Here is a 14678-nt window from a genome sequence, read left to right as displayed (position 1 = left end):
ACCTGTTCAAAATGTACCTTAGAGTGAGATTTGTTAAGTATTTAATATTCTTTTAAGATAAAATGTAACCAAAAATTGCATAATTGTGGTGTGAAAAAAATAAACAAACGGACAAATGAGAGGTTTCGCAACATTTATCCAGAGGTCTACCAGTCAGCGTGACTACAGCAATGATGGATTCACAGAGCTGCGAGCAGCTTGTGCAAGATAAGAGATGTGCTGTGTTGTTGTTTAAGCAGCTTGAAGTTTGTGGTTGATGAATGTGTGAGCCGCAGGACCAGAGCCGATGTGGTGAATGTTGCACAACATACATTTAGTGTTTGTAACGAACACACTTTCCCTCCACCCCAAACCACACGCAATATTAGGTACAGTGCTGGGAATCATGTAGCGACATGTAGGAGTACTTTAACATCTTGTGGACATGTTGCAATTCAGTTGCAATATGTCCACCTATTAAGACTACGGCTGTCAATCGATTCAAATATTTGATGGAGATGAATCACATGATTGTAAATGATTAATCGCAAATTAATCACACATTTTGTATCTGTTCAAAATGTACCTTAAAGGGAGATTTGTCAAGTATTTAATACTCTTATCAACATGGGAGTGGGCAGATAGGCTGCTTTATGCAAATGTATGTATATATTTATTATTGGAAATCAATAAACAACACAAAACAATGACAGATATTGTCCAGAAACCCTCACAGGTACTGCATTTAGCATAAAACAATATGCAACAACAGTGTGCTGACTTGAAAATGACTTGCCCCAAAACTGCATGTGATTATCATAAAATGGGCATGTCTGTAAAGGGGAGACTTGTGGGTACCCATAGAACCCATTTACGTTCACATATCTGGAGGTCAGAGGTCAAGGGACCCCTCAGAAAATGGCCATGACAGTTTTTCCTCACCAAAAGTTAGCAGAGCTTTGGAGCGTTATTAAACCTCCTTTCAGACAAGCTAGTATGACATGGTTTGTACCGATGGATTCCTTAAGTTTTTCTAGTTTAATATGAAACCATAGCTTTAGTCTGTCTTTAAAACTGAGCCCGCTACAACCTTAAAATCACATGTTGCGTTATCGCGTTTATTTTGACAGCCTTAATTAAGACTACCGTCTGCTTCTTCTATAATGTATTTCTACTTGAACGAAATAACAAACCTCCATGCAAAATGTCTGGTCTGGAAGGAGTGCACGGTCAGGCAGAGGCAAGGCTCTGTCCCCTATAAAACATTCAGTCAGTGATTGGACATGAGCCAGTCACACTGTTAAATTAGACTGACTGACCACTCTCATCAGCGCTGGCACAGCCAACTGAAGGTGTGAACATACACACTCAGTGTCTGGACAGACGATCATTCACTAAAACAAAGAGGGAGCCTTAAAAGTCTAACTGCTGTCGCTACCATTTACCGCTCACCAAAAGTGAAACACTTACTTTTTATCTGAGAACATGCAAATATTTGTCTCAACCATTGTAACTGACTGATGATTAACCATTGGTTTATCAACAGGAAATCAAGTCATTTATCAAGCAGAAATACTCGCTGGTTCTAAGTTCTCAGATGTAAGGACGTTATGCTTTTTTCTCCACTGTATATAATTGTAAACTGAATATCTTTGGACTGTTGGTTGGACAAAACAAGCAGTATGAAGAAGTCGCCTTGAGCTCTGGGAAAATTTTTAACTGTTTTCTGACATTACATAGAATAAATTATTACACAAAACAATAAAATAATTGTTAGTTGCAGCCCTACACAGGTTGAAGCAGGAGTTTTTCAAACAAGACACTGTGGGTGCCACCTCAGACTTGATTCTCAGGCGAGTTCTGGAGTTGTAAGGAGTTTTTTCCTATGATTTCTAAGTAGATTCGTGGATGTTTCTTCGCAGTCACATCAGATATGATGATATCCTCGGAAAGTGTAAGTCACACTGAATCTAAAATATGTGTCTGTGTGTTCGGATGTGACTCAGAGAAGGAGGAGTGAGAAGTGGACGAGTCACCCAAGGCGAGGTTGGAAAACCTCTGGGTTGAATGGACAGAGATGCTGTTGTCTCCACATCTCAGTAAAAAAATGTTATTCAGCAAAACCAATACCCAGGTTGTGAAAAATGAAAGGTTGAGGCCAGAAAGAGCACAATGTTATTATTAGGGATGTCAATTGATTAAAATAGTTAATCGTGATTAATCGCAAATTAATTGAAAAATTTGTATCTGTTCAAAATTAACATTAAAAGGAGATCTTGCCCCAAACTGCATGTGATTATCATAAAGTGGGCTTGTCTGTAAAGGGGAGACTCGTGGGTACCCATAGAACCCATTTTCATTCACATATCTGGAGGTCAGAGGTCAAGGGACCCCTTTGAAAATGGTAATTTTTCCTTGCTAAAATTTAGCGCAAATTTGGATCCTTATGTAGTCTCCTTTGCGACAAGCTGGTATGACATGTGGCGTATGGTTGGTACGTATGATTCATATGATACCAGAATAATCACTCCAGCTTTAAAACTGAGCACGCTACAACCTCCGAAAGATCGATTGCGTTAATGCCTTAAAGAAATCAGTGGCGTTGAAACAAATTTGCGCTAACGTTGTTATCGCATTAACTTTGGCAGCCCCGAGTTATTATCAACAACTAAATATGAAATTTCATCAAAAATTCAAGAAAAGAGGAGCGTCTCCAGCTCACCTGTCTCCAGTGGTTCTCAAACACCATGAGGCAGGTCTCCGGGTCAGCGGTGCAGGGGCTGGAGGGGGCGGCGCTCCGGCCGGACCGACTCCCGGGGGCCCGCGGGTTCAACCTGCTCAGCCAGCTCATGCTGGTCCCGGTGAGAGGCAGGTCAAAGGTCACAAGAACTCAAAGACGAGAGGAGTTCCAGTAAAAAAAAAGAAAAAAAGGTCGGAGTGTAGAAGCAACAGAAGGCAGAAAGAAATTAAGAGGGAAGAAAGGGGAAAAATGTGGGGGGGAGAAGGAGGAGGAGGAGAGGGAGACAGGGAGAAGAGGGGGAGACAGAGGAGGGAAAGTGTATCCAAACACAGAGGAGAAGGGGAAGGAGGTCTGCTGCAAACGCGCTGTCACTGCCAGTCAGTGTGCATCGAGGAGAAGGCCGCCACTGCTGCTTTAGAATGGGTGTGACCCTGTCCGCCCTATAGACCCTGTCATCCAGTCTGAAGCCAACACCACTCCATAGCCAGTCAGGACGGCCGCTCTGCGCTGTGGAAACAAACACAATCAGCATGTAAACCTGCATCTTCACAACCTTTCAAAGCTCCCCAATTATATAAATGGAATTGTGTTTTTTTTCCAAGCATATATTACTTGAATATGTCTCTGTATTTCCAGTAGTTTGGCCCTGAAAAAGCAATGTATTAGAGTGCTACAGGAATGAGTCCTAAAACCCCGGTTCCTTCGCCTGGAAGTCAATGGGGTTTTTAGTCAGATGCCTGAAATAAGGTCTATTGTTAACACAGATATTTTAGATTTTAATGTTTTGTTCTACGATATAGAATAAATATCTCACTTGAGAATGAAGTGAATTTTGAAGCCTTTATGTACAGTGGGGGAAATAAGTATTTGATCCCTTGCCGATTTTGTAAGTTTGCCCACTTACAAAGAAAAGAACGGTCTGTAATTTTAATGGTAGGTTTATTTTAACAGTGAGAGACAGAATATAAAAAAAAAAATCCAGAAAATCACATCATATAAAAGTTATAAATTGATTTGTATTTTATTGTGGGAAATAAGTATTTGATCCCCTAGCAACCAGCAAGAATTCTGGCCCCCACAGACCGGTTAAATTAGTCCTCTCGCTTTAAGAAAGTACTCTGAATCTCAACTCGTGACCTGTATAAAAGACAACTGTCTCAACTCATTACCTGTATAAAAGACACCTGTCCACAATCAGATTCCAACCTCTCCACCATGAGCAAGACCAAAGGGCTGTCTAAGGACGTCAGGGACAAGATTGTAGACCTGCACAAGACTGTAATGGGCTACAAGACCATCAGCAAGCAGCTTTGTGAGAAGGAGACCACTGTTGGTGCCATTATTCGGAAATGGAAGAAACACAAAATGACCATCAATCGCCCTCGGTCTGGGGCTCCACGCAAGATCTCGTCTCGTGGGGTATCGATGATCATGAGAAAGGTGAGGGATCAGCCCAGAACTACACGGGAGGAACTTCTTAATGATCTCAAGACAGCTGGGACCACAATCACCAAGAAAACCATTGGTAACACACTACACCGTAATGGATTAAAATCCTGCAGCGCCCACAAGGTCCCCCTGCTCAAGAAGGCACTGGGACAGGCCCGTCTGTTAGCCAATGAACACCTGAATGATTCAGAGAAGGCTTGGGAGAAGGTGATGTGGTCAGATGAGACCAAAATCAAGCTCTTTGGCATCAACTCAACTCGCCGTGTTTGGAGGAAGAGGAATGCTGACTATAACCTCAAGAACACCATCCCCACCGTCAAGCATGGAGGTAGAAACATTATGTTTTGGGGGTGATTCTCTGCTACGGGGACAGGACGACTTCACCGCATCGAAGGGAGGAGGGACGGGGCCATGTACCGTAAAATGTTGGGCGACAACGTCCTTCCCTCAGCCAGGACACTGAAAATGGGACGTGGATGGGTCTTCCAGCACGACAATGACCCAAAATATACGGCCAAGGCAGCAAAGGAGTGGCTCAAGAAGAAGCACATTAAGGTCATGGAGTGGTCTAGCCAGTCTCCGGACCTTAATTCCATAGAAAATCTGTGGAGGGAGCTGAAGCTTCGAGTTGCCAAGCGACAGCCTCGAAACCTTAAGGATTTGGAGATGATCTGCAAAGAGGAGTGGACCAAAATCCCTCCTGAGATGTGCACAAACCTGGTGACCAACTACAAGAAACGTCTGACCTCTGTGCTTGCCAACAACGTTTCTCCACCAAGTACTGAGTCATGTTTTGCTAGGGGATCAAATACTTATTTCCCACAATAAAATACAAATCAATTTATAACTTTTATATGATGTGATTTTCTGGATTTTTTTTTTTATATTCTGTCTCTCACTGTTAAAATAAACCTACCATTAAAATTATAGACCGTTCTTTTCTTTGTAAGTGGGCAAACTTACAAAATCGGCAAGGGATCAAATACTTATTTCCTCCACTGTATCTTAAAAAAGGCGCACTGCACTGGATTAGTCTGAGCCAGTGCAGTGTTTTACCCTAATAATGCAGCATGTCTAGCTCTAGCAGCTAATCTAGTGAATAAAATGTTAATTATACATCTGTAAAATAGTAAAACTTCATCACATAGATGCTAGTATTTCCAAATAGCAGTCCGACTCATTCATGTGCAACTTATTAGCAGACATATTGAAGTGATAACTACCTCAGTGTAAAATATATGCAAAAAGAAAACACCCATTCGTTCAGAAATCTACCGTTTGTGCTGAAGAGCATCTGTATTTTCCTAAACAAACACATAAAGTCATCCCCTACAGTATGTTGTTACCAGGGAAACCATTCAGTCCTTCTGTGGAAACGCTCCATCCAGTCCACCTTCTGCTGGACACGGGGATAACCGTCTGTCCTGTATTATGCGCGCAATTTCATGCGTCAAAGTTAACGATTATAAGATTATATAAATACAAGATGCATGCTTCCCTTCGGTGATTTTTGCACCACAACCATAGCAACTTAAGTATTTGCATCAAAGATATTACTGCCCACTCAACACTGCGGCTCCAGCTCCAACTCATTTTCAAAGAATGTTTGCAGAATGTAAAGGCTCCACTGCTCTACATGCAGAAAACTAAGAGCAGTCCTTTCTTGTATCAACTAAAAGTCTGTAGCTAACAAATGCGGATTTCAAGTAAAAGCATAAAATAGGATCTCCTGGCAATAGAAAAATGTGAGAATATGAGAGAATGTGCATGGCCGGAGGGAGCCGAGTTGTATGCAAAGCAAGTTCTCTGTGACTCTGCTGATGAAACATCTGGTTGATCGGTTTTGCATGTTATCGCCAGGGAGCGAAGCGGCCACAGTGAACCGAAGAGGAGTTTCAGTCAAACCTACAACACGTCCTTTTTATCAATGACACATTTGCTGTCATATTGAAGAGATGGATATTCAGCAGTTGAAAAGCACCTGCAAGGATTGAACCAATGTCCAGTGGATGCACAAACACCCCCGCTCCACCTTTGTGCACTGCCAGTTACTGTATTCTCCATCCACCGATCATTATTAACATCCTTTAGCCCTCATTTCACCGCTCTCATGATTCATCTAACAGAAAGGACTGGAGCTTGATGTCTCTGTGTGTTTGCATGCATTTAAGTAAGTAAGTAAGTAAGTAAGTAAGTAAGTAAGTACATAGGCGTTTAGTCGACTTTCTGCAGTAACCAGATTACATATAGAGGACCTTTTTCCCTTTCCTTTAGTGAGTTATATCGTTTTGTTGTGCCTGTAAAAGATCTGTAAAGTTACAAAGGCCAAAGTCCGCACCAAAGGGAGTTACTCTCCCCAACAGAAACACACCTCCTGAACTGCCTGAAACGCCTTGCTTGAAGTCACACCTTTTCTTCTGTAACATGGTGATGTCACCAAGTAACACATTTGCATACTACCTGCCTAGCGGCTAGTTTGCCACGCCCTCAAACAATGCTAGTTAGTTAGAGCGGAGCTGGAGCAGAGTCCGAAGAGTTTGGTTTGGTTGACCAATCACAACAGAGCAGGCCAGCTGACCAATCAAAGCACTGGGCTTTTCGGGCGGGGCGGGCGTGCATGAGCTAAAACAGAGCGTTACAGATGGAGAATTTTGATTTTTTTTGTGTTATCGATAGCCGACCCTCGTTAACCGATTATTAACCGTTAAGATTAGTGCGTTGCATGCAGGGGTGCTGTGGTTGTAGTGCCTAACAAACAGCCCCGCTGCAATGACAAGCCGATGCACAAATCCATCATTTATCACCAGCTCCAGTGTATGCGCAAAACTGACAACTGAGTCCCCGGTTCACCCGTCTGGGAGAGTTAGCAGCACGATGCTGCGTGCATTGTCATGGAAACATGCAGCCACTTTCCCGGTAAGTCTCCACCACCTCCGGTTGTCAGCTGTGTGTCAGCACAGCGTAATGTCAGCAAGTGTCTGACAGACCCTGTGTGTGTGTTTGTGTGTATGTGCTGCGTTTGCAGCTGTAGCATTGCAGGTGACTTCGTGCTCGCCCTTGTCAAACATATAATGTACGGTCTGTCAGCCTGGCGTAACGTTTACAAGTGTCCGGCGGGCCGCGTGTGAGTGTGGGGTTGTCGGTGGCATTATAGCTGTGAACGTAGCAGTGCAGTGTGTGTATAGTTTATTTGTCGGTGATTAAATGCTACAACTCCTCAAGACCCAAGCCAACTTCCTGTATTTTGCAACACCGGCTTAGACTCACTTAAGGCCACTCCTCTGAGTTTTGCTCAGCTTTTTATTTAATTATTCATATCTATTTTAACCGTTTAACTGATAGCATTAATCGGTAAATATTCTTAATGTCGGTAAATGGTTAAACGGTTAATTATTAACATCTCTAGCTGCTGCACGGACGGTATGAGAAAAATAAAGCGTTTTTGAACATTAAAGCATGTAAACTTGTTCTAGTAGAAACCCAACATTCAAGTATGCACCTGAAAATAAGCAGAATAGGTCCTCTTTAAACATTATGTAAACATGAAACTGGTTTCTTTAACTGGGGAAAAGAATTATGGAAATAAATATATATAAATATAGCTAAATACACTACTTCCGCTATCACATCCTAATAGCTCCAAAAATATCTGCCGGAAGTAGTGTACTTACTGATTTATTGTGAGGATTATTTGGAAAGGACTGAACAGATGGATCAACAGTGGATTAAGCTGCAGGAGTGGTTTTGATGCCTTTTTTTTTTTTGCTGACCCAACATCTGAGAACCACTTTATCAGGCCAACACTCATCTGGCCTATTTGATACTTAAAAGACAGATTTTCTTTGGAATATTCCTTTAAGAGAAACTCGGATATCAAAGTTAGATTTGTGCTGGAAAAAAACCTGATTTCACTGTAATGCATTTAGTTCAAAGTTAATGTCATAAGCTTTGGTTAATGGAGCTTGAAAGCTATTTCTGTGAATCTGTTTTCTGTCATCTTCCATCAGCGTTTGAATACAAGATCGGTCATAAGACCCCTCTGGTTGGTCCAGCAAGGTTCGAAAAGTTATTGAGTTCAATGCCACGCTGCTATTAGAGACGTATACTGTAGATAAATAAACATTAAAGCAGATTTTCTTTTTTTATTCATGCTCACATAATGTGGACTGAGGTCACATGACTTGGACTTAGGTCGGACACGAGCAACATATCTGATGACTCCCCTAAATCAATAACGCGCCATGCTTTTTCTTTATGGAATTTCTCCTACAGCAGCTGTGTGAGTATTTATACACAAACGGCACTAAAAAAAGTCAGTTAAAATGTAACAGCCACGCTTCTTTTAATGATTCACTAGCCCTCAGCAGGTGAGTCAAAGTTAATGATAGTCATGTTGCTCAGAGAAAATCCAATCTTTTCTTCAAATCAATACCCAGACATGGAAGCTGAAAGAAACGCAACTCGCAAAGAGTCAAAACAGAGATGTCTACAGCAAAATGACAGACTGAAAATAAGCACCGTCTGTCGATGATTCGCCATAAATGCAATTACCTTAACGTTGCGCGTCAGCCAGTCTGCCTCAGCTTTTAAAGGCAAAACTTTCTGATCCACATAGGGAAATACAAAATGGGTTTTATTTTCATGTCACACACACACTCAGAGAGCACGATAAAAAACACTCATAAAATGAGTTCAAAGTTCAACTACAAGATTCCACTGAAGGGAGGTTGCCTTCATAAAGGCAAGAGGGTTTGTCAAAGGTTAGTGATCAAACACACCATACTGTACCACAGCTCATCTTGACTGTTGTAATCTCTCAAGGCCAAGATATGCTCTCTCACACATTCAGTAGGGCTGGAACGACACACCTATCTCCCGATTCTATACTATCACGATACTTGGGTGCCGATTCAATATGTATTACGATTCTACATGAATTGCGATTCGATACTACGAGTTATTGCGTTTTTTAACACTGGACCATGGGGAAAAAGTTGAATCATACACTTCTAGGGACTTTTACTTTGGAAAATATCTAAATTGATTCAGTTAAAATGTTTGACTTTCAGCATGTGTGTAGTCTGAGATGTCCTGAAGTCAAATACTGTATATCAGTCACTGTCAGGCATTATTGTTTTTTTTCCAGCAACCCAAAAATCAAAGAATAAAAGACATTTACCTCACAGATGAGTGTTATTTTCTTTTTAATTTATAAGGGACATATAATGTTTTAAACTTCTGGTGATTATAATCGTATCAATCACATTTCCATATATGTATTTCGTATATACAGTTCCCTTTGTTAACACCTTATTTTGAAAACCAGACGTAGTCACATGTGTAAACTTCCGCCAAGTCCGTCTCTAGCTCTCCCGTCAGCTCCGTTCTCTTTACACATCCATGGTCAGCTCTACCGGGGCCGTTTGATTGCATTTAACATAAATGTCAGTATATGGGTGCTCTACAGTTGTAGCGTCGGCCCATTTGACCACGGAGATGAGAGCGACGGCCGGCTCGACTGCATGTGTGTGTAACCCAAAGTGTTTCCATCCTTTACTGGATGTGTAGTGTTTACCACGCTGGATTTAACATGTGAGGCTGCAGGTCGTATCCATGTGCAACCCCCGCCGTTTTCTACTTTTTTCGTTTCGGGTCACTGCGTCCGACTGCGGTTTGTTTTGGTTGACGGATACGGAGCGGATATGACGTCACGTTACTCTGACTACAACAATGAAAGCGGTTACTTCCTTCTACCTTCACATAGACTTAAATGAAGCAAATATATCGATTCTGGCATTTAAAAATCAATTGTAAAAAAAATTGTAAAAAAAACAAACTGAAAAGTGGGAAATAAAAAAGTTTGTTTCCAAAGTTTCTGTAACTTCCTACAACAGACAAACTGACAGCCACGCCTGCTTTCTGCAGGAATTGTCAAGGTGTGGACAGGTGTGAGAACTGGCACAGCTTCAAGATCTCTGCATATTCTGTACTCACATTTCTACTTTTGTCTCGGTCTGTTTTCACTGTTGAACGTCACCGATCACTTTTGTGTTTGCAGCAGTAGAGGCAGCAAGAGGTCATGGCAGCAGCTGCCACGCACATGAGCTGATAACTCCCTTCACCTAATGCCCATTTTTAAGTCAGTGGCAAAGCTGATCTTAAACACACACACACACCAGAAAATGTTGCAACCTGCGTGCTACCTGTAACTGCAATCATTCATTTCCTGTAGCCTGTTTACTGCTCTCTTGTGCCAACAAATATCTCCTCCATGTAACCACCATCCCTCACTATGACAACCAGCTTCTCAACCCACCTTCAAATGATGTCTCTGTACATATTAGGGCTAAATTAGGGATAATGGATAAATATTTAATCGCGATAGTCGCATGATTGTCCATAGTTAATTGTGATTAATCACAAATTAATCACACATTTTTTATCTGTTCAAAATGTACCTTAAATGGAGATTTGTCAAGTATTTAATACTCTTATCAACATGGGAGTGGATTAAATATGCTTCCTTTATGCAGATGTATGTATATATTTATTATTGTAAATCAATTAACAACACAAAACAATGTCGAATATTGTCCAGAAACCCTCACAGGTACTGTATTTAGCATGAAGAATATGCTCACATCATAACATGGCAAACTGCAGTCGAACAGACAACAACAGCTGTCAGTGTGTCAGTGTGCTGACTTGACTATGACTTGCCCCAAACTGCATGTGATTATCATAAAGTGGGCATGTCTGTAAAGGGGAGACTCGTGGGTACCCATAGAACCCATTCACATTCACATATCTGGAGGTCAGAGGTCAAGGGGACCCCTTTGACAATGGCTATGCCAGTTTTTCCTCGCCAAAATTTAGCACAAGTTTGGAGCGTTAATTAACCTTCTTTGCGCCAAGCTGGTATGACATGGTTGGTACCGATGGATTCCTTAGGTTTTCTAGTTTCATATGATATCATGAGCTTCACTCTGAGCCCGCTACAACCTCTGAAAAATCTATTGCGTTATTACCTTAAAGAAATTAGTGGCGTTAAAAAGAATTTGCGTTAACGTGTTATTATTGCGTTATATATATATATTTTTTTTTTTTACTGATATGGTACACAGATCAAAATCCAAACTTATTCTGAGAGAGTAGATTTCAGCCTTAAAAGTGAACTGATCAGCCACAACACAAGACATCTACACTGCAGAAACGGTCATGCTCTACTTAGGTGGGTCACTTTCACTGAGTTCTCCGGAGATGTCGCTGACTGTACAAGTGAAGCAGAACTAACTTCAAATGCATCAGCTTGCCATTTACAAAGCAGCAGTACAAGAACTTTGCCTATATAAAGTACAGTCTAGGGCTGCAACTAGCAATTACTTTCCTTATCAATTAATATTAGGGCTTTACCGAATACTATTTTTTGGGCTTCGAAGCTTCGGTGAGAAATATTCAAAAGGTATTCTAAGCTTTGGGACAGTGCCACTGCTGCACAACTGTACGCACACGCACTTCTAAACATAACAAAAAGCGATATCCGTCTGAGAATAAATAATAATAATTCATATTGCATATGAATAATGAATAATGTTGTGGGATTATTCCATATTTCATGGGATATTAAGGGATTTATACATTATTATTACGTACTTATATTAAAAAAAAAAAAAAAAAGCATTTGAATACTGATTTGGAGGTTGATTACAATGGCAACGGTTGAAGCTTCAAAGCATTCGGGTCAGCCCAAATTAATATGCATCTTATTTTCTAGATGAATTGTTTGTCTGGTGTATGCAAAGTCAGAAAATATTGAAAAATGCCCATCACAATTTCCCAGAGCCCAAAGTGACATATCTAAATTGCTTGTTCTATCAAAGATAATTAATGTTGTTGTACTGTTGTCGAGACAAATATTCACATTGGAGAAGCTGAAACCAGTGAATTTTGGGCATTTTTGCCTATAAAAAAAAAAACACGATCAATTGTCCCTTTTGTTGCCGATTACTTTTCTGTCGGTCGATTAATCGAACAGCTCTAAGCAGTCTAAAAACAGACTAATTATTTGAGCATGAAAATGCACTCTTGACCTTGCTAATGGAAGCCTTGACATGCATTATAAGGATCCGGAAAAAAAAAAAAAAAGCTAGTAAGAGGACTTTGAGTTCAGTTCAGGAGTCTGATCACGCATTTGTTGTTTTCCATACTTGCATGTTTTCTATACTCTGTGCTGCAGACACATTTCAGTCAATACTCAGAAATAGGGATGCACCGATCCATTTTCTTCAGTTCCGATACCGATAGCGATACCTGGGCTTCGGATATCGACCGATACCGAGTACCGATCCGATACCAGTGTTAAATGAATAAGCTGTATGCCTCACTGTGAGGAAGTGACTGGGATCATTCTTTTATGTGTAAGGAAACGACAGGCTTGACTTAAACATTGCTTTCTGAACTTTGTTAAACAAAATGCAACAAACAAATACATAGATATAAATGTATTGAATTATTCAATATTAAAATAATAAATCGTACACCAGCAACTTGGTAAAAAACCTTCAAAATGAACAGGGATTACAGTTAAAGTGTAAACCTTTTAAATGCAGCAACAAATTGGTCAAAACTTAAACAGGGATTAAAATTCCAGTATATAATCTATATAGTAAATTCATATAGAATTGAATTGACTACATCGGCCCCATTGTCATCGATAACCGATCCAGCTGTTTGAGTCAGTATCGGCCCGATATCTGATCCAGTATCTGTGCATCCTCCCTCCTCAGAAAAGTAATGGTGTTCAATACCCAAACCCTAAACTAAATTCATATCTCTACCATATTACAATCTGTTAAAGTACTGGGCACCTAAAAGAGTGTAACTTCAGCTATTTACCTTTTTCATCAAGATGATCAGAGGCTGATCTACTCCAGTTTTAGGTGAATTTAGAGTCCAGATTATTGAAGTGCTTTTGCCACAGCTGACATGGGGTACAGATGACTACTAAATCACTCCCTGGGACTGAGATTCAGGGAAAACAATAACCTCTGATCTAATTCAACACACACACACACACACACACACACACACACAGGTTGTCTCACACACAGTCAGCCATCAATCACTGCAGTGTTTTGGCTCATGTCTCCTTCAGTGTGACAGCCTGTTAGTCCTCACCTAGCTCTCAGCCATCAAACAGGACGACCTTGCCTTTCTACTTGATTGGTTGATTAAAGTCATCTTAACGTGATCTTAACAGCATTTGGGATGCTTTTCCACCTGATCCTGTCCATGTAGTCATCATCCTGCGCCAGATCTCATATCAGCCAACCCAAGAGGCTTCAAAACAACAATCAATGCATCTCAATAGGAGATGATGTAGCAGGCTAGTTGGTGCTGCACAGATCATCAGCTAGCTTAGGAAATGTCAACCATGTATGTGGTTGATCATCAAGTATTGCCGTTTAATAGATGCTGATTGAATAAGTCCTCACCTTTAGATGTGTGTAGGAGTGTCAACAGTCCTGATCTCCTCGGATCCCTGCTAACTGAGCTGGTTGCTAGTGAGTTAGCGCTGCTGGGATGCTAGCGACTAGCTGCTAATGAATTCCACAATGTCAGAGCAGTGAACGGACGAGCAGCGAGCAGGAGACCTGGAGACAACTGAAGAGCTGGACCACACCGAGCCGGGCGAGCTAACGAATGAACCACTCCTTCATTCAGACTGCCGAGCATCCTGTTAGAGACACATCAACACACCAGCTGAGGACTTCTCTAACACTCTTCCCTTTACCGCAGCCATCTTACTTTAACTCCTCCCACACGACTTGTGACTCACACCCACAGCGACGCTGCTGCTCTCTGCTGCTGCTGCTGATACTGTTACTGCTATTACTGCTACTGCTCTCTGCTGCTGTTACTGTTACTGCTGCTGCTCTCTGCTGCTGCTGTTACTGTTACTGCTGCTGCTGCTGTTACTGTTACTGTTACTGCTGCTCCTCTCTGCTGTTGCTGCTCCTCTCTCCTGCTGCTGCTCCTCTGCTGCTGCTGCTGCTGCTCCTCTCTGCTGCTCCTCTCTGCTGCTCCTCTGCTGCTGCTGCTCTTCTCTGCTGCTGCTGCTCCTCTCTGCTGCTGCTGTTGCTCCTCCTCTCTGCTGCTGCTGCTCCTCTCTGCTGCTGCTCCTCTCTGCTGCTCCTCTGCTGCTGCTGCTCCTCTCTGCTGCTGCTCCTCCTCTCTGCTGCTCCTCTGCTGCTGCTGCTCTTCTCTGCTGCTGCTGCTCCTCTCTGCTGCTGCTGCTGCTGCTCCTCCTTTCTGCTGCTCCTCTCTGCGGCTCTTCCTTTCTGCTGCTCCTCTCTGCTGCTGCTGCTGCTGCTGTTCCTTTCTGCTGCTGCTGCTGCTCCTCTCTGCTGCTGCTGCTGCTGCTCTCTGCTGCTGCTCCTCTCTGCTGGCTCCACCAGGTTGTATGAAGGGTTCAAGTGCCAAAAATTAAGTAGAAAACACTGTGACCCAG

At 41.9% G+C, this 14678-nt stretch overlaps 1 protein-coding gene across 1 annotated transcript in view; it reads right to left on the bottom strand.

Annotated features, from left to right (window-relative positions):
• Positions 1-14076, bottom strand: part of fam160a2 (family with sequence similarity 160 member A2) — a 31635-nt gene extending 17559 nt beyond the window's left edge. Inside the window, exons 1-2 of the mRNA XM_037789227.1 lie at positions 13663-14076; positions 2702-3226 (exon numbers count right to left, since the gene is read on the bottom strand). Of these exons, the coding sequence (XP_037645155.1) occupies positions 2702-2830 (129 nt within the window). The 5' untranslated portion in view covers positions 2831-3226; positions 13663-14076. The remainder of the gene's footprint in view (positions 1-2701; positions 3227-13662) is intronic.
• Between the last annotated feature and the right edge of the window lie 602 nt (positions 14077-14678).

The sequence above is a fragment of the Sebastes umbrosus genome, chromosome 13 (assembly GCF_015220745.1).
Source record: "Sebastes umbrosus isolate fSebUmb1 chromosome 13, fSebUmb1.pri, whole genome shotgun sequence".
Classification (NCBI taxonomy): domain Eukaryota; kingdom Metazoa; phylum Chordata; class Actinopteri; order Perciformes; family Sebastidae; genus Sebastes; species Sebastes umbrosus.
Note: the sequence above shows the minus strand (reverse complement) of the source record. Positions and strands in the feature narration are given on the sequence as shown.